This window comes from Bombina bombina, chromosome 1, assembly GCF_027579735.1.
Source record: "Bombina bombina isolate aBomBom1 chromosome 1, aBomBom1.pri, whole genome shotgun sequence".
Lineage (NCBI taxonomy): Eukaryota > Metazoa > Chordata > Amphibia > Anura > Bombinatoridae > Bombina > Bombina bombina.
The window spans coordinates 563,874,117-563,899,803 of NC_069499.1; the positions used below are offsets into that span (position 1 = coordinate 563,874,117).

The 25,687-nt window shown below is 40.6% G+C and overlaps 1 protein-coding gene across 1 annotated transcript in view; it reads right to left on the bottom strand.

Moving 5' to 3' along the window:
* UBE2G2 (ubiquitin conjugating enzyme E2 G2) overlaps nucleotides 1-25,687 on the bottom strand; it is a 162,501-nt gene that overhangs the window by 89,771 nt on the left and 47,043 nt on the right. The window contains exon 3 of the mRNA XM_053698763.1: nucleotides 25,253-25,298. Within this exon, the coding sequence (XP_053554738.1) occupies nucleotides 25,253-25,298 (46 nt within the window). The remainder of the gene's footprint in view (nucleotides 1-25,252; nucleotides 25,299-25,687) is intronic.

A 25,687-nucleotide genomic window follows, 5' to 3' on the forward strand; every position in this document is an offset into this window, starting at 1 on the left:
AGATAGCTACCAAAAACAGAACTTTCCAAGACAACAGCTTGATATCTATGGAATGCAAAGGTTCAAACGGAACCCCTTGAAGAACTTTAAGAACTAAATTTAGACTCCATGGCGGAGCCACAGGTTTAAACACAGGCTTGATTCGAACTAAAGCCTGACAAAACGCCTGAACGTCTGGAGTATTAGCCAGACGCTTGTGCAAAACAATAGACAGAGCAGAAATCTTTCCCTTGAAGGAACTAGCCGACAATCCCTTCTCCAATCCTTCTTGGAGAAAAGATAATATTCTAGGAATCTTGACCTTACTCCATGAGTAACCCTTGGATTCACACCAATTTAGATATTTACACCATATCTTATGATAGATTTTCCTGGTAACAGGCTTTCGAGCCTGAATTAAGGTATGAATGACCGATTCAAAGAAACCAAGCTTTGATAAAATCAAGCGTTCAATCTCCAAGCAGTCAGACGCAGAGAAATTAGGTTTGGATGGTTGAAAGGACCCTGAAGTAGAAGGTCCTGCCTCAGCGGCAGGGTCCATGGTGGACAGGATGACATGTCCACCAGGTTTGCATACCAAGTCCAGCGTGGCCACGCAGGTGCTATCAAAATCACGGAAGCTCTCTCCTGCCTGATCTTGGCAATCAGATGAGGGAGCAGAGGAAACGGTGGAAACACATAAGCCAGGTTGAAGGACCAAGGCGCTGCTAGAGCATCTATCAGCGTTGCCTTGGGGTCCCTAGGCAAAATCTAGTCAGCCATGTGGAAAAACTGGGCCCCAGAATAAAGTTTAATCACCATTTGTAATAAACGTTTATATACATCAAGCAAACGTTATATCTATTAAGTAATGAGAGTAAATAACAAAAATATTACCCTTTACAGCAAGCATGATACCAGTCATTATTAAATCACTGTAATCAGGCTTACCTTAAATAAATCAGGCACTGTCAGCATTTTCTAGCTTATCATCTCTCTAGAAAAATTTAAAACTGCACATACCTCAGAGCAGGTAATCCTGCACCCTATTCCCCCAGCTGAAGTTACCCATCTCTTCAGTTATGTGTGAGAACAGCAGTGGATCTTAGTTACAAACCGCTAAGATCATCAAAAACCTCAGGCAGACTCTTCTTCAACTTTCTGCCTGAGGCTAAAATAGTACAACTCCGGTACCATTTGAAAATAATAAACTTTTGATTGAAGATAAACTACATTAATGCACCACATCTCTCTAGCTACTTCCCTTGTCGGGAGCTGCAAGAGAATGACTGGGGGTGGCAGTTAGGGGAGGAGCTATATAGACAGCTCTGCTGTGGGTGATCCTCTTGTAGCTTCCTGTTGGGAAGGAGAATATCCCACAACTAATGCATGAATCCGTGGACTGGATACACCTTACAAGAGAAATATTGTTGGTTCTAATAAAAAAAAAACACATAAATGTGGCAAATAATTTAAATGTGTTCCATTGTTTCATTTGTCTTCAGAAAACTAAATTATTGGCACAAAGAAAGACTTAGTATGAAAGCATATAATGCAATGTGTGAGGTTTGTACAACAAAAAGGAATAATTCACAAGTAAAATATGGTTCAATCCTATGGGGAAAAATCCTATGAATATGAGCACATTTGCAAAACAGAAGCATTTGTACTCTGCATGATTATCCGGCAGTTGTGCTAAATAAATTATTGCATCTAGCATAGAAATCTTCATAGAGGCAAAATAAAGCAATGTATTGCTTATGCAAAAGATGGCTATGGTCTTTAATGGCAGACAATCTGTTTATATTTTATATATATATATATATATATATATATATATATATATATATATATATATATATATATATATACATACACTGTATATAACAGGGATGTGCTGTCTCCCCCCCCCCCCTCTGTCTCTCTCTGTGTCTCCATCTCTCTCTCAATCCCCCTTCTGTCTCCCCCCCCCTCTGTCTCTCTGTCTTCCCCCCTCAGTCTCTCTTTGTCTCCCCCCTCTCTCTCTCTCTCTGTCTCCCCCTCCCCCCTCTCTCTCTCCTCCAATTTATTTATTTTTTTGCTCAACACATACTTATTTTTGTTATTATTATTTGTTATTAAGTCTGTAATTTTAAATTGATTTAATCACAAATGACTGCAATATTTAAATTATACATAAAAGAAAGTTAACACAGTCTCCCTATTGGACTTTAAGCTTGCACTATGTATGGTTTCTTAAAAGGACATGCAACCAATTTTTTATTTAATGATTCAGAGAGTTCCCAATTTTAAACAACTTCTTAATTTACTTCTATTATCAAATTAGTTTCATTCTCTTAAAATACTTTGTTGAAAGAACAGTAATGCACTACTAGGAGATACCGGAACACATCATGTGAGCCAATGACAAGTGCATATATTTGCAGCAAGCAATCAACAACTAGCTCCAAGTAGTGTATTACTGCACCTAAACTAACCTAAGTATGATTTTCATCTAAAAGTGTATTTTTTAAATGAGTGTGTGTCAGTATAGTAATGATGCCCATAGCAGCAAAGTTGTTGTTTTTTTGTGTCTAGTAGAGAGCATATTGAAATGTTTAACAGGTTTGTGTTCTGTGAAAAATGGATGATGTTGAACTAAATACATCTATTTTTATTCTCATGCTGCAGAGGTTTGGCTCTGCCTATCAACAGAACTATGCACACAGATGTCTTTCCTGTTAATTTCAATGTAAACAACATTTATTTTAATTCTTATGCCAGTGTCATGTGCTCAACCCAGTGCCTAGCTTAGAGCTTACATGGGTAGTTATTGGTTGGTGCTGCAAATTAAGCTAGTCAATAAGAACCTACTTATCAACCAAGAATGTTTTGTATTGGTTAAAAAACACTAAAGAGGCCTATTTATTATTATTATTTCTTCAAGTGTGTATGTCCCTTTAATGTGTTTAATTATTGTCCTTTTATATGTTAGATTGAGGAGCAGAGTAAGTAGGTAGGTGGAGAAAAAAGGGGGTGGGGGGCCCTGCCACACTTTTGCCTGGGGGCCCTGGTTGACCTCAGTCCTCTTCTGGGAGCAGCGCTTCAAAGCAAAAGTGCTAATTGCATGTGTCCCATTGTTTCTGCACACATGCTGCATTTTCTGCAATGGCATCTCAGATCACAGCATGTTCTGCCTTGGGGGTTGCTTATTTTCATTGATAAATAAGGTGCAGATACTAATCCAACTGGAGAAATTTATCTTTACAACTCCTTAGCTCCCCTATGGAGAAACGCAAAAAAACAAATTATGCTTACCAGATAATGTCCTTTCCATCTGTATGAGGAGAGTCCACGGCTTCATTCCTTACTTGTGGGAAATACAGAACCTGGAAACCAGGAGGAGGGAAAGACAACCCAGCCAAAGGCTTAAATACCTCCCCCACTCCCCTCATCCCCCAGTCATTCTGCAGAGGGAACAAGGAACAGTAGGAGAAATATCAGCGTATAAATGGTGCCAGAAGAACAAAAAATGTTGGTCCGCCCAACGGAGAAAACAGGCGGGGGCCGTTGCCTCTCCTCATACAGATAGAAAGGAAATTATCTGGTAAGCATAATTTATGTTTTCCATCTTAATATGAGGAGAGTCCATGGCTTCATTCCTTACTTGTGGGAAGCATATACCCAAACTCTAGAGGACACTGAATGAAAACGGGAGGGTAAAAAGAGATGCGGACCCTATTCTGAGGGCACCACAGCCTGCAAAACCTTTCTCCCAAAAGATGCTTCAGCCAAAGCAAAAAGGTCAAATTGGTAAAATTTTGAAAAGGTATGTAAGGAGGATCAGGTAGCCACCCTACAAATCTGCTCCATAGAGGCCTCATTCTTGAAGGCCCAAGATGAAGCCACAGCTCTAGTTGAATGAGCCGTAATCCTCTGAGGAGGCTTATGTCCTGCTGTTTCATATGCTAAGCGAATAATGCTCCTCAACCAAAAAATAGGGAAGTGGAAGAAGCCTTCTGCCCTCTACGCTTCCCAGAATCAACAACAAACAATGACGAAGTCTGCCTAAAATCCTTCATAGTCTGAAGATAGAATTTCAAGGCCCGAACCACATCCAAATTATGAAGTAATCGTTCCTTTCGAAGGAGGAGGATTAGGACAGTAGGAAGAAACCACAATCTCCTGATTGATGTTGCGATCAGACACAACCTTAGGGAGGAAACCCAACCCAGTGCGAAGAACAGCCTTAGCATGAAAAACTAGGTAAGGAGGCTCACATCGCAAGGCCGCCATCTCAGAGACTCTGCGTGCCGAAGCAAAAGCCAGTAGAAAAAGAACTTTTCCAGGACAGTAATTTAATGTCAACATTTCTTTAACAAAGGCTAGCTAAAGATTGCAGAAAATTAGATAATATAAGTAAATTGGAATGATGTTTAAAATTGTATTCTCGATCTGAATCGTGAAAGAAAATTTTTGGGTTTAATGGCCCTTTAAGAACCAAAATTAAGCTCCAAGGAGGAGCGGTAGGTCTAAACAGAGGCCTGATTCTAGACAGAGCCTGAACAAAAAAATGTACATCAGGAAGCTCAGCGAGCCTCTTGTGCAATAACACAGATAGAGCCGAAATCTGTCCCTTTAAGGAACTAGCAGCAAGTCCCTTCTCCAAACCATCTTGCAGAAAGGAAAGAATCCTGGATACCTTGACCTTATGCCAGGGGAATCCACGCTCTTCATACCAGAATAAGTAGGTCCTCCACACATAATAGATGCGACGGGTGACCGGCTTTCTAGGTTGAATGAGAGTATCAATCACTCTCTCAGAAAAAACGCTCTTGGCTAGGACTAAGCGTTCAATCTCCACGCAGTCAGCCTCAGAGAATCCATATTCTGTTGAACAAAAGGACCCTGTTCCAGCAGATCTCTGCAACAGGGTAACCTCCATGGAGGAGATAAGGACATCCCCACCAGGTCCGTGAACCACATCCTTCACAGCCACAATGGAGCAATTAGAATAGCCGAAGTTTGCTCTTGCTTGATGCGGGCCACTACCCGAGGTAAAAGTGGTAACGGTGGAAAAATGTAAACTGGATTGAACCTCCAATGCACTGCTAATGCATCTATAAGCTCTGCCTGGGGATCCCTGGACCGCGACCCGTATTTGGGTAGCTTGGTATGGAGTCGGGACGCCATGAGATCTATCTCCAGCGTCCCCCATCTGTTGCAAATATCCACAAATACATTGGGATGGAGAGACTATACTGCCAGATAAAAAGAGATTGTCTGCTGAGGAAATCCGCTTCCCAGTTGTTCACACCGGGAATGTGGATTGCTGACAGCGAGCAGTTGTGGGCCTCCGCCCATTCCAGAATCTGAGAGACTTTCCTCATTGCTAGGGAGCTCCTCGTTCCCCCCTGATGGTTGATGTAAGCCACCAAGGTTATGTTGTCTGATTGGAATCTGATAAACTGGGACGAACCCAGAAGAGGCTAAGCCTTCAGAGCGTTGAAGATCGCTCCAAGCTCCAAAATGTTGATCTGGAGGAGAGATTCCTCGAGTCCACAGGCCCCTGTGCCTTCCTGGCACCCCAAACAGCTCCCCATCCTGATAGACTTGCGTCCATAGTCACAATCTCCCAGGATGATCTCAAGAAGGATGTCCCTTGGGACAGGAGATTTGGACAGAGCCACCAAGAGAGCGATTCTCTCGACCGGTTGTCCAGAGAAATCTGTTGTGACAGATCCGAGTGGTCGCCGTTCCATTGCCTCAGCATGCACAGCTGAAGAGGTCTGAGATGGAACCTGGCGAAAGGGATTATATTTATGCTGGACACCATGAGCCCAATTACCTCCATACACCAAGCCACAGAGGGCCTTAAGGAGGTCTGGAGGGCAAGACAATTGGAAGTAATTTTGCAACGTCTCTGGTCTGTAAGGAATATCCTCATGGATATGGAATCTATTATCGTACCCAGGAATTCCACCCTGGTACTTGGAACCAGAGAACTATTTTCTAAGTTTATCTTCCATCTATGAGATTGAAGAAGTAGAAGAGCTCTTGAATGGTCTTCTGCCAGCCAGCAGGACAGAGCCTGAACCAGGACGTCCAAGTATGGCACTACCGAAATACCTCTGGATTTCGCCACCACGAGCAGAGCCCCAAGAACCTTTGTAAAGACTCTTGGGGCAGTAGCCAGACCAAAAGAGCAACAAACTGGAATTGCTGGTCCAGAAAAGCGAATCTTAAGAACTTGAAGTGATCCTTGTGTATTGGCACATGAAGGTAAGCATCCTTCAAGTCTATCATCATGAACTGTCCCTCTTGAACTAAGACCTTATCGTCTCCATCTTGAACAATGGAACCGACAGGAACTTGTTTAAGCACTTTAGGTCTAAAATCGGCCCTCCTTCTTTGGAACCACAAAAATGTTTGAGTAGTACCCCAGACCTCACTCTGCTAGAGGTACCGGCACAACTCCTAGGGAGGAGAGATCCCTCACGCACCCTAGAAAAGCTTCTCATTTTTCTGGTCTTTAAGAATGGTTTGATAAGAGGAATCTGCCCCTGGGCGGATGATATTTGAAACCTATCCTGTAACCCTGAGCAATGACCTCCAGAGCCCAAGGGTCTAGCACATCCCCCAGCCAAGCCTCCACAAAGAGAGATAGTCTGCCCCAAACACCATCCGTTGGACTGTTCAGGCTTCCCGGAGGGCTGCTGGCGTTGCGATTTACCGAACGAAAGGGACAAAAATTAGGACCCTGTCCTTTAGGTTTATTCTTCTTATTCTGCGGTATACCGAATAGAATCTTCCCCTAAATGGAAGGGAAAGTAATATAGATTTTGAAGTCATGTCCAGAGTACCCTACGGGCTAGAACAGAAAAACCTATTTGGCTTGGCAATCAGGCAAATAATCTGCATGTTTGCATCACAGATGAAAGAATTAGCTACCCTCAAGGCCTTAATTCTTAATGGAGTTTCTACCTCGATCATCTCCGATAGAGAATCGCATCAATAGGTAGCGGCTCCAGCCACCGCAGTAACCGCTGCTGCAGGCTGAAACAAATATCCGTGTGCTGAAACATCTTTCTTAACAGGGTTTCTAGCTTCTTATCCATAGGCTCCTTAAATGACTAACTATCCTCAAGTGAGGGATAGTAGTGCGCTTAGCAAGCGTGGAGATAGCTCCATACACTTTAGGGACAGATCCCCACAACTCTAATTGAGAGTCTATAAACGGCAACAATTTTTTAAAGGAAGAAGGGGGAAAAAAGAAGATCCAAGTCTCTCCCATTCATTCTTAATAATATTTGCCATCTTTACGGGAACTGGGAAAGTCTGTGGTACCACCCTGTCCTCATAAACCTTATCAAGTTTAGGAATAGAAGGTTCCTCTGGTAATTTAGGTTCCAGGTTAGCCAACACTTTGTTTAACAGAAATCATAAGTGCTCGATCCTAAATCTAAAATCTGGTTTCTCCACAGCTGGAGGTTTAGAGGCAGCAGATTCCGACCCAGAAAGATCCTCCTCTGAAGTATCAGAGGCGTCCTTATCAGCGGATAATCTAGTATCAGATAAATCCAACAAGTTATTAGATGACACCTGGGAAGGATAGCAAAATTTGACCTTTCGCTTGCGCTTTGCAGGGCGAGGTAAAGCACTGAAGGCCGCAGACACTGCCGTTTATAGCTGCTTAGTAAAGTCTGGTGGTAAGAGGGCCTCTCCCGAAGAAGGATTAGCAGTGCAATGGGAAGCTGCATGTGTAGTAGCAGATGACTGCAGGGAACGCACCTCACGGGACGGAGACCCCTCAGAGGTGGACGGCTCAGTGGTACTAAACATCTTGGGTTTCTTAGATATAAGTACTTTATCAAGGCATGTGGAACATAATAGAGCAGGCAGGTATACCGTAGCCTCCTCACAATAAAAACAGGTTTTAGATTTAGGTAAACAGGGCATACCCTCTAACGCAGTGCTTTCCAAACTGTGCGTCGTGACACATTGTGTTGGCATCAGTGTGTAGGTGTGTCCCTGCTTCAGCACAAATTTTTTTTAATTTACATTTTTTTTGGTTTCCGACTTTCCACCTGCCTGCTACGCATATCACATGGTTGACGCGTGATTGATACCTAGTGGGTCACAGATCATCTTAACCTATTGGCGCAGCTCAGTGGGAACTGAAACTATTCCCATTGACGGCTTAGGTGGCACATTGGCTCCTGAGTCCTGACTGCACGTGTAGTCTCCTCAATCGGCTCGTGACTGCACGTGTAGTCAGTAAGTGGGACAGCAGTGTGTTTGCAGCGCGGGCAGTAGTCAGTCGGACTCGCTGAGGGCAGCAGCTTAAACGCTGAGCTGTAGGCAGAAGTCAAAAAAATTGCTGCTCCTGCTCTTGATATATGGATAGGAAATGGAAGCTTAAAAATGCTTGATCATGAAATGCGATTGTCTTTATCTAATATTCCACTAAATATTCAGAAACTATGTTCATCCCATCAACCTCATGCATCCCAATAAAATAGTAAATAGCTATTGGTGTTATTAAACTTTTTTTTTTAATTCTTGCACATACATACTGTTACTTGTAAATACATTGAGCTATTATATTACAGGTAGCCCTCAGTTTACGCCGGGGTTAGGTTCCAGAAGGAATGGTTGTAAATCGAAACCGTTGTAATTGAAACCCAGTTTATAATGTAAGTCAATGGGAAGTGAGGGAGATAGGTTCCAGGCCCCTCTCAAAATTGTCATAAGTAACACTGATTACATTTATTTTTAAAGCTTTGAAATGAAGACTTTAAATGCAAAACAACATTATAAACCTAATAAAATAATCACACAACACAGAATATATAATTAAACTAAGGTAAATGAGCAAAAACATTTGCTAAACAGCATTATAAACCTATTAAAATAATCACACAACACAGACTTCACTTGCATTTTTCTGCAAACAGTTCTTTCTATGCATTTCCATCTGGACTGATTTATAGACAGGAAGATCTTGTTCCTTTGAAATCTGCTCGATAGCTCAGGTCTGGTTAAACTGATTAATTTTAGCTTGCTTGGCTTTGCTGCAAAACAAGCGGACAGCTCCACCTACTGGCTATTTTAATAAATGCACTGCTTCTCAATGCTTTTCAATAGCAGTCACATGACTGGAAAAAAAGGTTGTTATTCTGAAACGGTGTAAATTGAACCGTTGTAAAACGAGGGCCATCTGTATTTATGTATGTGTCCGTATCTCTTAAAACAAGTTAGTTTAACCTCCTGTTTGCTAGTACAACTGAATTACTGTGTTGCAAAATTATGTAGGTCTAAAAAGTGTGTCACCAACATGAAAAGTTTGGAAAGCTCTGCTCTAATGTATCAGAGTCCTCCATAGCTTGCACTTTCAAGATAGACTATAGAAAAAGATAAATGGCACCTTTATACCCCCAATGGCTGGGGCACTCACCACCTCCTATGACCCAGGCCCCACAGAGAAACCGCTTCTTCTCCTGTAAACTGCACAGTCAGGAAAGAGGAAATCAATGAGACCACACCCGGTCACATGATGTGCCATGCAGGACCGCTCCTGCTCCTGGAATAAGCGCGCTAAATCTAACAGGCTCCGCAGTTATCCAAAAACTAAAGTAAAACCTGAATGTTCCAACATCTGCCTGAGCCTCATCTCACACATGACGCAGTATAAAACATAACACAAATTATGCATAAATCCCCCGTTCAATAATCCCCTTCCGGAGATATTAAACTTTTATTCCATACAAATAAAGGAGTCACACTGTGACCCTGTCTTCTTGCGTTATCATAGGAGTATAAAATGAAACGATCTTACCGGAATCACTGCCGTAGAACAGAAACACAGCCTCTCAAGTTTGACAGTCTTGTAGCATCACACTTGACATGGACTTGAGTGATAGAAGCAGGTAGTGAAACTCGTCAACACTGATTGCTTAGGAGCTGTTAATACGAGCCCTGATGGTTTCGCAGAAAGACTCTCCCTGCATCTCCAGACCCTAACATTTGTCAATGCTCTCACTGAGAGCTTGACAAGACTACTTAAAACTCCAGTCCATTGCCGAAGAGTACTACCCTCCATAATATACTCCGAATCTTCCGACACTTCTCCGCCATCCTCCTGTGACGAAAGGCAAATAATGACCGAGGGATGAGGGGAGTGGGGGAGGTATTTAAGCCTTGGGCTGGGTGTCTTTGCCTCCTCCTGGTGGCCAGGTTCTGTATTTCCCACAAGAAAAGAGGCCGTGGACTCTCCTCGTATTAAGATGGAAACTAAAATATTTTTGAGATATTTTTGATAGAAAAAAGATGCACTTCGCTAAAATATGTGGTCTGACACACCATTAAAGTTAAATAATTTCTACAAATACCTGTTACACTGAAGTAAATTATGATGATACACATATTCCACTAGCTATCATTGCAAACAAACAGTCAAGGCAAATTTATAAAACAAGTTATTGAGGTTCAATAAATATATTTTTAGTTCACAGCTACATATACAGAGCCATTAAGAATGTTTACTGTGCTTATTTATTTCAGACAACAATAAATCCACATTTACACAATATTATGTCATAGACCAAAAAGCATTCAATGCATCTGGCATTTTTTGTGCCCCTCATTTTTCAATAAGTGAAATGTATATAGAACACCTTGTAACATATTAATGTATAAACATATTAGCTAAGTACATAAACTTTCTGAACACCATATCAATTTGTTTGCTGCAACTGTTTTTCAATGGAAATTTGGAGGAGCCAATCCTATTTTTTTCTGGAGTAGACAAGGCTAACCGCTGTCTCTTTGTTACCAAAATTTACATTGTTCTGAAGTATTCATATCTGATCGCCACTGCCGTGACAAGTTAAGAACATATATTAAGCAGGGTTACGCTGGTGAAGTCTTGTAGGGTGGACTTCCAATTCTCACATATGGAAAATCAGTTAGTGATTGTAAATCCTAGCGTTCGTGAAACGCTAGGATTTACCAGTGGAACAAATAAAGGGGGCTTTCAGTCATGAAGTATAAAATGCTCAGGCAGCCCACGGAAGAACGATATTTGCTGTGAGGTGACGTTTCCACCTCTTAAGCAAAAAGCCATGCGCTCCAATTCGCGCCAAACCGGAAAGCCCGCACAGCTAGTGGCTAAGAGGTGGAAACGTCACCTCACAGCAAATAGCGTTCTGCCGTGGGTTGCCTGAGCAGCTCAGTGCTGCGAACGCTCCGAACAAATAACGGAACTTCATGACTGAAAGTCCCCTTTATTTGTTCCAATTGTAAACCCTAGCGCTTCACAAACTCTAGGATTTAGAATCCCTTTAATTTACAAAAAAGGAAGCATACAAATAAAAGTATATTGCAATTATATTTTTTTTAAACTATGCATTATGAAAACTTTTATATTAAACTCTAAAGCCGTTTTATATTCCTTAAAAAGGTTATGACAAAACACCTTTGCCCCATACCTGGAAAAAAGCTCTAACACAAAACCTTTCCACCACCTGTACGCAGCATGAGTGCAGCCCACTTGATGAACTGGAGGAGGTTCAGAGTGTCATGTCAGTTCCAGAGCTGTCGGACTCAGGAAAACCTACTTAAAATGCAGATAGATATCCAAGGCAATGTACTTTTCTACAGGAACTCCATCCCTTTCAACTTCAGAGACTGCTGTTTAAACTTCTGTACATTGTTAGAATTGCTGTCTTTTGGAGCCCAGTAATTTAAAGGGACAGTCTATTCAAAATTAAACTTTCATGATTCAGATAGGGCATGCAATTTTAAACTACTTTCTAATTTACTTTTATCTTCAAATGTGCTTTGTTCTCTTGTATTCTTTGTTGAAAGCTAAACCTAGGTAGACTCATATGCTAATTTCTAAGCCCTTGAAGGCCACCTCTAAAATCAGTGCATTTTTACAGCTAGACGGTGCTAGTTCATGTGTGCCATATAGATAACATTGTGCTTACTCCGGTGGAGTTACATAGAAGTCAGCACTGATTTGCTAAAATGCATGTCTGTCAAAAGAACTTAAATAAGTGTACACCCTGCAAAGTCTAAGATACAAGGTAATCACAGAGGTATAACCGTGTTTGTTATGCAAAACTGGGCAAGGGGTAATAAAAAAAACAATAAAAATCTTGGAGTAGACTTTGCCTTTAACAAAATGGATTCCACTTGTTACTTAGCATTATCTGAGTAACGGACATGCAACTTTCAAACCTCCTCTTGCAGCATTACTGATTAATCTTTTTTTTAATCTATTCACATTAGAGGCAAAGGCCCATCACTGCCTAATAATTAACCTACTTTGATAGTAGCTGCAACTAAAATAACCTTTACCAAATGTAATTTATAACTGACAAATGCCTATGATTAATACACAATACCATATATACATTTCAAATATACTGTAGCTGATCGATATAACTTCTGTTGGTGAAGTGTGATTCCTAGTTTGTTGAAGCAGGTGCCAGGTTATTGCAATAGATAGCAAGTTGAGTCTGCTTTAGCATCCTTCTCACAATGTACCCCTTCTCCCAGTAAGTGCAAGTTTGTGCAAGGGATTCCATTACAAGTTTACTATACTATGCAACCTCCTCTTTGTTTTGTTCTGTTCACAATCAATTCTGACTCTTGATCTTGTTTAAAGCAGCAGCGTATACATTATATAGTTAAGATTCATGGAGTAAAGACACTACATTATTAATAAAATAATTTTTATATTGTACCACTATCCTTTTTGTTAACATGTTAATTTTCAACACATGTTAAACCTCTCCCTCAGCAATGGTATATTTCCCTCATCTCTTAAACATGCACCAGTCACACCTATCCTCAAAAAAACTTCTCTCGATCCAACCTCCTCATCCAACTACAGCTCTATTTCCCCTACTTCCCCTTGCTTCAAAGGTTAGTATATACACAATTATCGCATTTCCTCACATTAAACTCCCTCCTTGATACACTGCAATCTGGATTTTGCCCCCAACACTCCACAGAGACTGCAATCATTAATGGGATATTAAATTTTCAGCATGCAATTTTAAAGTTAATGTAAATTTTGATGCTAAAGTGCCCGGTTTTTAAAACTTTGATTAAAAATAGGGGAACTTTAATACATCAAAATTTACATTTCACTCGTGTTGTGACAAAAAACTTACCTTTTTTTTTTTTTTTTTTTTATATATATATATTTATTTATAAATCCAGCAGTTTACAAAAATGGAAAAACAGATCTGACAAAACAAAATGTTATCAAAATTGCGCCACGCAGGGCCAAAACTCATCTGAGAAAACAATCAAAACAGTCATCCTGTGTACCTGCATACTAACAATTTGCCTTAGCTTCAAAGGTATGCATACTGCTGGAGTTTTTTTTTTTTATGTTGCTCAACCAATTCAGCAAAAAAAAGAGAAACATAAACATAAATAAAACAAACATTTGAACTGACAACCAGTTCATGATACACATCGTGAAAAGAAGAAAAAAGAAAAAAAAAAATTATATAATTATTTATATAAGACTCACGGGGGTATGAAACCTGCTTTATGCAAAGATTTCAAAATATCTGCTTGTATCACCGGTGGTTGTAATTTAATAATGTCTACCCATTTTATGTAAAAATCTCTAACTTGGGTTTCTTTGTTTGGCTCTAGGTTCAATAGTTCTATAATTAATTGGACAGTCATTTTTTGGACAAAGTCCGCTAGACTCAGGTATTTTTTAGCTTTCCAGTGCCAGAAAATTAAGTTCCTGGCAATTTGTGTTGCCGATATTAATAAGGCATACTCTCCTTTTACATATTTATTATCAAGGATAAAGAAAATTATACTTATAGGTGTAAAAACCACCCTTTGACTCAGGAACCTATTCAGCCAAAACTCTATTTTCTTCCAGAACTGATATATCCGCGGGCAACGCCATAAACAATGAACAATATCTGCCCTGGGCTCATAGCAGTGAAAGCAATTCCCTTTAAGATTCTTATCCCATTTGGCTAAACGTATGGGCGTGATATATGCCTGGTTAACCAAATAACTGTGAGATTCCTTCCAGGCTGTGTATCTAGAACCCACTGTCCCTATACTCCGTTTAATATCCTGGGGTAGTAAATCAGGAAAGTAGTTTTCCCATTTTTTAGTGAGAATTTCTAGGTGCATCTCACCCTTTTTTTTCAGTATCATCCTGTACCAAAATGCTATTGAATGAAAACCTGCCCGGTATATCTGTAGTCCAGCTTCTATTGCCCCTAGACCCCCATCACCTTGGGAATTTTGTGTTATGTAATTATAAAATTGTCTAACCTGTAGAAAAGCGAAGAAATGCTGCCTCGGGATAGTATATTCAAATTGTATCTGAGAAAATGATTTAATGACCCCCGTGTCTTTATCAACTAGTTGTTGTAAAAATTCTAATCCTTTTTTTCTCCATAGATGAAAAAACAGAATTTATGTTTACCTGATAAATTACTTTCTCCAACGGTGTGTCCGGTCCACGGCGTCATCCTTACTTGTGGGAATATTCTCTTCCCCAACAGGAAATGGCAAAGAGCCCAGCAAAGCTGGTCACATGATCCCTCCTAGGCTCCGCCTACCCCAGTCATTCGACCGACGTTAAGGAGGAATATTTGCATAGGAGAAACCATATGATACCGTGGTGACTGTAGTTAAAGAAAATAAATTATCAGACCTGATTAAAAAACCAGGGCGGGCCGTGGACCGGACACACCGTTGGAGAAAGTAATTTATCAGGTAAACATAAATTCTGTTTTCTCCAACATAGGTGTGTCCGGTCCACGGCGTCATCCTTACTTGTGGGAACCAATACCAAAGCTTTAGGACACGGATGATGGGAGGGAGCAAATCAGGTCACCTAGATGGAAGGCACCACGGCTTGCAAAACCTTTCTCCCAAAAATAGCCTCAGAAGAAGCAAAAGTATCAAACTTGTAAAATTTGGTAAAAGTGTGCAGTGAAGACCAAGTCGCTGCCCTACATATCTGATCAACAGAAGCCTCGTTCTTGAAGGCCCATGTGGAAGCCACAGCCCTAGTGGAATGAGCTGTGATTCTTTCGGGAGGCTGCCGTCCGGCAGTCTCGTAAGCCAATCTGATGATGCTTTTAATCCAAAAAGAGAGAGAGGTAGAAGTTGCTTTTTGACCTCTCCTTTTACCGGAATAAACAACAAACAAGGAAGATGTTTGTCTAAAATCCTTTGTAGCATCTAAATAGAATTTTAGAGCGCGAACAACATCCAAATTGTGCAACAAACGTTCCTTCTTTGAAACTGGTTTCGGGCACAGAGAAGGTATGATAATCTCCTGGTTAATGTTTTTGTTAGAAACAACTTTTGGAAGAAAACCAGGTTTAGTACGTAAAACCACCTTATCTGCATGGAACACCAGATAAGGAGGAGAACACTGCAGAGCAGATAATTCTGAAACTCTTCTAGCAGAAGAAATTGCAACTTTCCAAGATAATAACTTAATATCAACGGAATGTAAGGGTTCAAACGGAACCCCCTGAAGAACTGAAAGAACTAAGTTGAGACTCCAAGGAGGAGTCAAGGTTTGTAAACAGGCTTGATTCTAACCAGAGCCTGAACAAAGGCTTGAACATCTGGCACAGCTGCCAGCTTTTTGTGAAGTAACACAGACAAGGCAGAAATCTGTCCCTTCAGGGAACTTGCAGATAATCCTTTTTCCAATCCTTCTTGAAGGAAGGATAGAATCTTAGGAATCTTAACCTTGTCCCAAGGGAATCCTTTAGATTCACACCAACAGATATATTTCTTCCAAATTTTGTGGTAAATCTTTCTAGTTACAGGCTTTCTGGCCTGAACAAGAGTATCGATAACAGAATCTGAGAACCCTCGCTTCGATAAGGTCAAGCGTTCAATCTCCAAGCAGTCAGCTGGAGTGAGACCAGATTCGGATGTTCGAACGGACCTTGAACAAGAAGGTCTCGTCTCAAAGGTAGCTTCCATGGTGGAGCCGATGACATATTCACCAGATCTGCATACCAAGTCCTGCGTGGCCACGCAGGAGCTATCAAGATCACCGACGCCCTCTCCTGATTGATCCTGGCTACCAGCCTGGGGATGAGAGGAAACGGCGGGAATACATAAGCTAGTTTGAAGGTCCAAGGTGCTACTAGTGCATCCACTAGAGCCGCCTTGGGATCCCTGGATCTGGACCCGTAGCAAGGAACTTTGAAGTTCTGACGAGAGGCCATCAGATCCATGTCTGGAATGCCCCACAGTTGAGTGATTTGGACAAAGATTTCCGGATGGAGTTCCCACTCCCCCGGATGCAATGTCTGACGACTCAGAAAATCCGCTTCCCAATTTTCCACTCCTGGGATGTGGATTGCAGACAGGTGGCAGGAGTGAGACTCCGCCCATTGAATGATTTTGGTCACTTCTTCCATCGCCAGGGAACTCCTTGTTCCCCCCTGATGGTTGATGTACGCAACAGTTGTCATGTTGTCTGATTGAAACCGTATGAACTTGGCCCTCGCTAGCTGAGGCCAAGCCTTGAGAGCATTGAATATCGCTCTCAGTTCCAGAATATTTATCGGTAGAAGAGATTCTTCCCGGGACCAAAGACCCTGAGCTTTCAGGGATCCCCAGACCGCGCCCCAGCCCATCAGACTGGCGTCGGTCGTGACAATGACCCACTCCGGTCTGCGGAAGGTCATCCCTTGTGACAGGTTGTCCAGGGACAGCCACCAACGGAGTGAGTCTCTGGTCCTCTGATTTACTTGTATCCTCGGAGACAAGTCTGTATAGTCCCCATTCCACTGACTGAGCATGCACAGTTGTAATGGTCTTAGATGAATGCGCGCAAAAGGAACTATGTCCATTGCCGCTACCATCAAACCTATCACTTCCATGCACTGCGCTATGGAAGGAAGAGGAACGGAATGAAGTATCCGACAAGAGTCTAGAAGTCTTGTTTTTCTGGCCTCTGTCAGAAAAATCCTCATTTCTAAGGAGTCTATTATTGTTCCCAAGAAGGGAACCCTTGTCGACGGAGATAGAGAACTCTTTTCCACGTTCACTTTCCATCCGTGAGATCTGAGAAAGGCCAGGACGATGTCCGTGTGAGCCTTTGCTTGAGGAAGGGACGACGCTTGAATCAGAATGTCGTCCAAGTAAGGTACTACAGCAATGCCCCTTGGTCTTAGCACAGCTAGAAGGGACCCTAGTACCTTTGTGAAAATCCTTGGAGCAGTGGCTAATCCGAAAGGAAGCGCCACGAACTGGTAATGCTTGTCCAGGAATGCGAACCTTAGGAACCGATGATGTTCCTTGTGGATAGGAATATGTAGATACGCATCCTTTAAATCCACCGTGGTCATGAATTGACCTTCCTGGATGGAAGGAAGAATTGTTCGAATGGTTTCCATCTTGAACGATGGAACCTTGAGAAACTTGTTTAAGATCTTGAGATCTAAGATTGGTCTGAACGTTCCCTCTTTTTTGGGAACTATGAACAGATTGGAGTAGAACCCCATCCCTTGTTCTCCTAATGGAACAGGATGAATCACTCCCATTGTTAACAGGTCTTCTACACAATATAAGAATGCCTGTCTTTTTATGTGGTCTGAAGACAACTGAGACCTGTGGAACCTCCCCCTTGGGGGAAGCCCTTTGAATTCCAGAAGATAACCTTGGGAGACTATTTCTAGTGAAGAAAAAATGGGTGAGGGAAGAACTTTTTTAGCAGCAGGAATCCACCTTTAGGCGCTCCTATCACACTACACATAAAGACTATTTCTAGTGTCCAAGGATCCAAAACATCTCTTGCCCAAGCCTGAGCGAAGAGAGAGAGTCTGCCCCCCACCAGATCCGGTCCCGGATCGGGGGCCAACATTTCATGCTGTCTTGGTAGCAGTGGCAGGTTTCTTGGCCTGCTTTCCCTTGTTCCAGCCTTGCATTGGTCTCCAAGCTTGCTTGGCTTGAGAAGTATTACCCTCTTGCTTAGAGGACGTAGCACTTTGGGCTGGTCCGTTTCTACGAAAGGGACGAAAATTAGGTTTATTTTTGGCCTTGAAAGGCCGATCCTGAGGAAGGGCATGGCCCTTACCCCCAGTGATATCAGAGATAATCTCTTTCAAGTCAGGGCCAAACAGCGTTTTCCCCTTGAAAGGAATGTTAAGTAGCTTGTTCTTGGAAGACGCATCAGCTGACCAAGATTTCAACCAAAGCGCTCTGCGCGCCACAATAGCAAACCCAGAATTCTTAGCCGCTAACCTAGCCAATTGCAAAGTGGCGTCTAGGGTGAAAGAATTAGCCAATTTGAGAGCATTGATTCTGTCCATAATCTCCTCATAAGGAGGAGAATCACTATCGACCGCCTTTACCAGCTCATCGAACCAGAAACGTGCGGCTGTAGCGACAGGGACAATGCATGAAATTGGTTGTAGAAGGTAACCCTGCTGAACAAACATCTTTTTAAGTAAACCTTCTAATTTTTTATCCATAGGATCTTTGAAAGCACAACTATCTTCTATGGGTATAGTGGTGCGTTTGTTTAAAGTGGAAACCGCTCCCTCGACCTTGGGGACTGTCTGCCATAAGTCCTTTCTGGGGTCGACCATAGGAAACAATTTTTTAAATATGGGGGGAGGGACGAAAGGAATACCGGGCCTTTCCCATTCTTTATTTACAATGTCCGCCACCCGCTTGGGTATAGGAAAAGCTTCTGGGAGCCCCGGGACCTCTAGGAACTTGTCCATTTTACATAGCTTCTCTGGGATGACCAAATTGTCACAATCATCCAGAGTGGATAATACCTCCTTAAGCAGAGCGCGGAGATGTTCCAACTTAAATTTAAACGTAATCACATCAGGTTCAGCTTGTTGAGAAATGTTCCCTGAATCTGTAATTTCTCCCTCAGACAAAACCTCCCTGGCCCCATCAGACTGGTTTAGGGGCCCTTCAGAACCATTATTATCAGCGTCGTCATGCTCTTCAGTATCTAAAACAGAGCAGTCGAGCTTACGCTGATAAGTGTGCATTTTGGCTAAAATGTTTTTGACAGAATTATCCATTACAGCCGTTAATTGTTGCATAGTAAGGAGTATTGGCGCGCTAGATGTACTAGGGGCCTCCTGAGTGGGCAAGACTCGTGTAGACGAAGGAGGGAATGATGCAGTACCATGCTTACTCCCCTCACTTGAGGAATCATCTTGGGCATCATTGTCATTGTCACATAAATCACATTTATTTAAATGAGAAGGAACTCTGGCTTCCCCACATTCAGAACACAGTCTATCTGGTAGTTCAGACATGTTAAACAGGCATAAACTTGATAACAAAGTACAAAAAACGTTTTAAAATAAAACCGTTACTGTCACTTTAAATTTTAAACTGAACACACTTTATTACTGCAATTGCGAAAAAATATGAAGGAATTGTTCAAAATTCACCAAAATTTCACCACAGTGTCTTAAAGCCTTAAAAGTATTGCACACCAAATTTGGAAGCTTTAACCCTTAAAATAACGGAACCGGAGCCGTTTTTAACTTTAACCCCTTTACAGTCCCTGGTATCTGCTTTGCTGAGACCCAACCAAGCCCAAAGGGGAATACGATACCAAATGACGCCTTCAGAAAGTCTTTTCTATGTATCAGAGCTCCTCACACATGCGACTGCATGTCATGCCTCTCAAAAACAAGTGCGCAACACCGGCGCGAAAATGAGGCTCTGCCTATGATTTGGGAAAGCCCCTAAAGAATAAGGTGTCTAAAAAAGTGCCTGCCGATATAATCTTATCAAAATACCCAGATTAAATGATTCCTCAAGGCTAAATATGTGTTAATAATGAATCGATTTAGCCCAGAAAAAGTCTACAGTCTTAATAAGCCCTTGTGAAGCCCTTATTTACTATCTTAATAAACATGGCTTACCGGATCCCATAGGGAAAATGACAGCTTCCAGCATTACATCGTCTTGTTAGAATGTGTCATACCTCAAGCAGCAAGAGACTGCTCACTGTTCCCCCAACTGAAGTTAATTCCTCTCAACAGTCCTGTGTGGAACAGCCATGGATTTTAGTAACGGTTGCTAAAATCATTTTCCTCATACAAACAGAAATCTTCATCTCTTTTCTGTTTCTGAGTAAATAGTACATACCAGCACTATTTTAAAATAACAAACTCTTGATTGAATAATAAAAACTACAGTTAAACACTAAAAAACTCTAAGCCATCTCCGTGGAGATGTTGCCTGTACAACGGCAAAGAGAATGACTGGGGTAGGCGGAGCCTAGGAGGGATCATGTGACCAGCTTTGCTGGGCTCTTTGCCATTTCCTGTTGGGGAAGAGAATATTCCCACAAGTAAGGATGACGCCGTGGACCGGACACACCTATGTTGGAGAAATACCAAAACTTAATCCTGGGCCAAATTCCGGATGTCCCACCATAGGGAGATACTTGGAAAACCTATAGTTTATTTTGAGATCTACACATAATTTCTGCCATACTTTGACTATGTTACTAACAATCTTATTCTTTAATATCATTGCTGGAATTTTAGATATGGGAGTATGTAAAATAGCTTTTAAGGAAAATGGTTTTATTATACTACCCTCTATATCTCTAAAAGAACAGTGTTCTTTATCGGTAATCCAGTCAATTGCTATTTTTAACATTGCTACCTGATTATATGTTTTAATATTGGGGAGACCAAACCCTCCATAATCTTTATCTAGATACAGTGTATTTTTGGCAAGTCTTACACGCTTTCCACCCCATATGAAAACTTTGCATTCTCTATCATATTTCATCATATCCTTGTTTTTTATAAAAATAGGGAGATTCTGCATTATATACAACAATTGTGGAAATAAAAATGTTTTCAACATCATAATCCTAGCAGAGACCGAAATAGGTAATGGTCTCCACTTCTCCAACACTGTGGAACATTCTAGAAAAAATTTGGAGTGGTTTAGTGAATACCACAATTCTGGATTTGAACTTAAGTATAGCCCTAAATATTTGATTTGATTGACCTCTCGAAAAGGGTGTTGGAAGCTATATTTTTTAGGCCGCTTTATCCACAATAGTTCTGATTTTGGCTGGTTTACCTTGTACCCCGAAAAGGAGCCAAATTCATTAATTATTTCCAACAGTAAGGGGATGCTTTGTGCAGTTCTTGATAAGAAAAGTATTAAATCATCTGCGTATAAAGATAAAACAACATTGTGGTCCCCCATTTTAATTCCTTGCAGTACCTGCCTGAGTCTAACCGCTAGGGGTTCAATTGAAAGGTTAAAAAGCAGGGGTGACAATGGACAACCCTGTCTAGTCCCTTTCATCAATGTTATTTTTGGTGAAAAATATCCATTTACAAACAGTGTTGAGCAAGGTGCCTTATAGATCAGTTTAATAAATTTGAGGAAGTTACCTGTAATACCAAATTGAGATAATGACGTAAATAGGTGTTCCCATACAATCGCATCGAAGGCTTTTTCTGCGTCTAGTGTTAAAAGTGCCAAATCTACTTCATTTACGTTATGTTTGATTTCAGTTTTATTCCAATAGTAGCTCAAGACTAGTAATGCTTTTCGTATGTTTTTTGTTATACTTCTTCCTGGCATAAATCCTGTTTGATCATTGTGGATCAACTAATTTATATACTTCTTCAACCTATCCGCCATAATTGCTGTGATAAATTTATAATCATTATTTAATAATGATATCGGTCTATAAGCATTAAGGTTTTCCGGGTCCTTGTCTTTTTTGTGCAATAAGATAACTGTAGAAGCACAGAAAAGGCTAGATTCTATTTCATGTTTAATAAAATATTGATTAAATAGATCTTGCAATGTACCCCCAATTTCAGTTTTAAGTATTCTGTAGAATTCTACAGGAACTTGGTCCGGGCCAGGAGCTTTGTTTAATTTAGCCTTATCTATTACTGTTAGAATTTCCTCTTCTGATATAGGTTTATTTAATTCTATAAGATCCTCTGCAGGTATTTGAGGGAGAGGCACTTTCTTCCAAAAATGGTCTTTGGCCGTTTCATTAACTGTCCCTGCTGAATAAATTTCACGATAGTAGTCATACATTACCTTACTTACCTTTTAAACTTCACAGCAGCTCCAGCTTCCCCCGGTCTCACAAGCCATTTCTGATGTCAGAAATGATTGATAGGTCATCCTCCAATCACAGCTTCCCCCCCAGGGGATTCAGTGTCTGATTCACTGCTGTGATTGGAGGAAACCGGATGCCTCATTTTAGACCCAGGAAGAGGCTTTGAAACGGGTGGAGGAAGCAGGAGCTGCTGTGAAGATTAAAAGGTACGTTTTTTTCACAACACGAGTCAAATGAAAATTTTGATGAATTAAAGTGCCCCTGTTTTTAATCGATGTTTTAAAAACCGGACACTTTAGCATCAAAATTTACATTCACTTTAAGCAACTTTCTAATAACTCCTATTATTAAATTTTCTTCGTTCTCTTGGTATCTTTATTTGAAAAGGCAGGAATGTAAGCTTAGGAGCCAGAAGATTTTTGGTTCAGCACCCTGGGTAGCGCTTGCTGATTGGCAGCTCCTTAGCTTACACTCCAACCTAATGACATACTTACAACAAAATCAAAAGGCCAATTCTCTCTGTTAATCCTTCTGGATCTGTCTGCAGTCTTTTATACTAATGACCACCCTCTCTTGCTACAAACCCTCCAATCCTTCGACAATTGCAACACAGCCCTCTTGTTGCTCTCCTCCTAGCTTTCAAACCGTATCTTTAGTGTAGCCTTTTCTGGCACTTCCTCTGCCCTTCTACCACTTTCTGTTGGGGTGCCACAAGGATCTGTACTTATACCCCTTTTCTTCTCAACCTATACGTCATCATTAGGTTTCTTAAGGGTTTCAATATCATTTGTATGCTGATGACACCCAAATTACCTCTCTGCACCAGACCTATCCCCTTCCTTGCTAACTTGTGTTACTAACTGTCTTTCTAATATTTCATCTTGGATGTCCTCTCACTACCTTAATTTAAATCTCTCCAAAACTGAAATCCTTATCCCCCCCCTTCTTCAAAAATCTATACTCGCCCATCTACCTATAACTGTTGATATTAGCATTATTACCCCCAACCCTGCATGCCTGATGTCCCTTGACACAGATCTTTCTTTTCCCTCCTCACATCCAGTCTTTGGCCAATTTCTGTTGTTTCCACCTTAAAAACATCTCCAAAATTAGACAATTCCCCACACAAGACACAACTAAGAGTTTAATCCACTCTCCACTCCACTCATCAGTTACTGCCTTGACTATTGCAACTTCATCCTCTCTGGTCTCCCTAGCTGCTGTCTGTCTCCTTTACAATCCATAATGAATGCCTCTGCCAGGCTGATCATCCTTACACGTCGCTCTTGATATGATGCACCTCTCTGCAAATCCCTTTAATGGTTTCCTTTAGCCTCCAGTATAAAACACAAAATCCTGACCTCAATAACACTGCTCACACCTATATCTCAGAACTCGTTTCCAGGTACTCTCCCTCCCGTCCCCTTCGCTCTGCTCATGACCTCCTCTTCTCGTGTCACCACCTGACAATCCCGCCTACAGGACTCCAGAATCGCCCCTATTTTGTGGAACTCTCTGCCTCGCTCTACAAAACTCTTCCCTAGTTTTCAAAATTTCAAGCTCTCCTTAAAGTCTCTACTTTTCAGGGATGTGTACTATATACGCTAAACCTCTTCTCCTTTTGTCATCCCTTGAACCCCTTTAGCATAAAAGCCTATGAGCCTTGCCGTTTTGTGGATCACCTTCATGAGAGCTGATTTAAAACAGTGCAACTCTTGGCAGGACCCTCTACGCACTTGTTCCCTATGAATGCTATTTTGCATTTTATACCTATTTTTATAGCGCTGTGGAATCTGTTGGCACTCTACAAATAACTGATAATAATAATTTTGCCATATTACACTTTTAGTGGCAAAGATAAGATGCAGCATTTGCTAGAATTATAGCAATTCAAATTTAGAGATCTGGCTATGTTTAACTATTTTTTTTTTATTTATTTTTTTTACTTTTGTAACAATACCCAGAAGCATTCCAAAAGCAGAGGATGAAAAATGACAGGTTAAGCTAGATTACTTTTATAATCATTGTTTTTAAAGATATTAAAAACTGTTTTTGTTTCCACTCCCATCTGCTTTATAGAGAAATTGGAGCATAACCAAAAACCACAGATACAAGATCCCAGAAGAGGGGAATTCCTTAAATTAAGGGAAAAACATTCATCATTTTCCTCAACCTTGCTAGGACAAGACAGTCTTTAATTTTTAGATGGAGATGGTGTGGCTAAACAATTTTCCATGTGACCCAGTTAAAGGGTTTATATTATAAGATAAAAAATTGTGTATTATTTTGGAAGAACAACGCCACATAACGCATCAGTAATATATTAATTTTTTAGTCTGAAAATGATTAGCAATTCATAAAATATTTAATTATTGAAAGTATAACATAATTTGCTATATGTATTTATCATTTATTTTGCTGTCTGTTGACGTAAAATTAAATCTGAAATTGGTGCTTCTTGCATTTTCTCCCAGGGAGGCATGGGTTAATAGTTATCTACTTTCTTTGAACTAGTGTTTTCCCTCCCTATTCTCCTCTCCAGTCGCTTGATCTCTTAAGGTGGATTATCAGTTTTGCAGCAACAATCATGTGGGCATAATTGGTATTTTAGGTGCGAATATTATTGTGTATATATAACTATATATGTTTAGGTGCGAATATTATTGTGTGTATATATAACTATATATTTATGTTTAGGGAGATAAGAAAGGAATCTAAAAAAATAAAGCAATCCTGTATCCAAACTTAAAAACATTGCTTTATTGATCCAAAGTTAAAATTACATAAGAAATACTGAGAATGGTCTTACGCATTTCGGAGGAAGCCGTATTCATAGACCTCAGAAAGGAATCTATAGCTTTTGTTTGAATACCATTTTTAAAGTTACACTTAATTAACTAGCCTGAATCAGTGGTAAATCACCTTAACGGATTAGAAGGGGGCAGGGTTACCCAATCTTTTTCTTTAACTGCACCACATGTGTATGTGGAAATCCTTTAAACAAACATATATATTAATTTAAGATTGGTTAATAAGTATTAAACAATCTAATCATTTGACAAAAAAGCTGTATTATTCATTGCAAAATTCTTCTCAGGTATGAAGGTACATTATCACGCCACTTACAATTTGTGTTTAATGTATTTTTAAGCATAAGCAACAACTCACATGATTAGGGCCTCCCATTCAAAGAAGTTCTCCTCATTTATGGGGCCTGAAAGAAGCCACAAGATACTGTTTAGTTGTAAAATCATTTTACAAACAACATAATCTTAATCTTGTGTGCATCTGAAAGATATATTGTCACCTTTTTAAATATAAACATGGAAACTTTGGAGTCCCTTTAACAATACAAAGTATCTGTGTTATCTTCATTATACACTTCTATCTACTGCAAATATTCAGAATGCAAACATTTCAGCAGCTCATCATAAAAAGTCGATAATAGTAATAATAATAATAATAATAATAGTTTGGCTCTAACTTCAGACTACTTATTCTAGCATTGATCTATTTCTAAGACATGTTTTCCTTCTTCACACTATGAAATCCCTTAATTTATGGAAAGTTCCTGTAATATTACCAAAACCTGCTTAAGGCTAT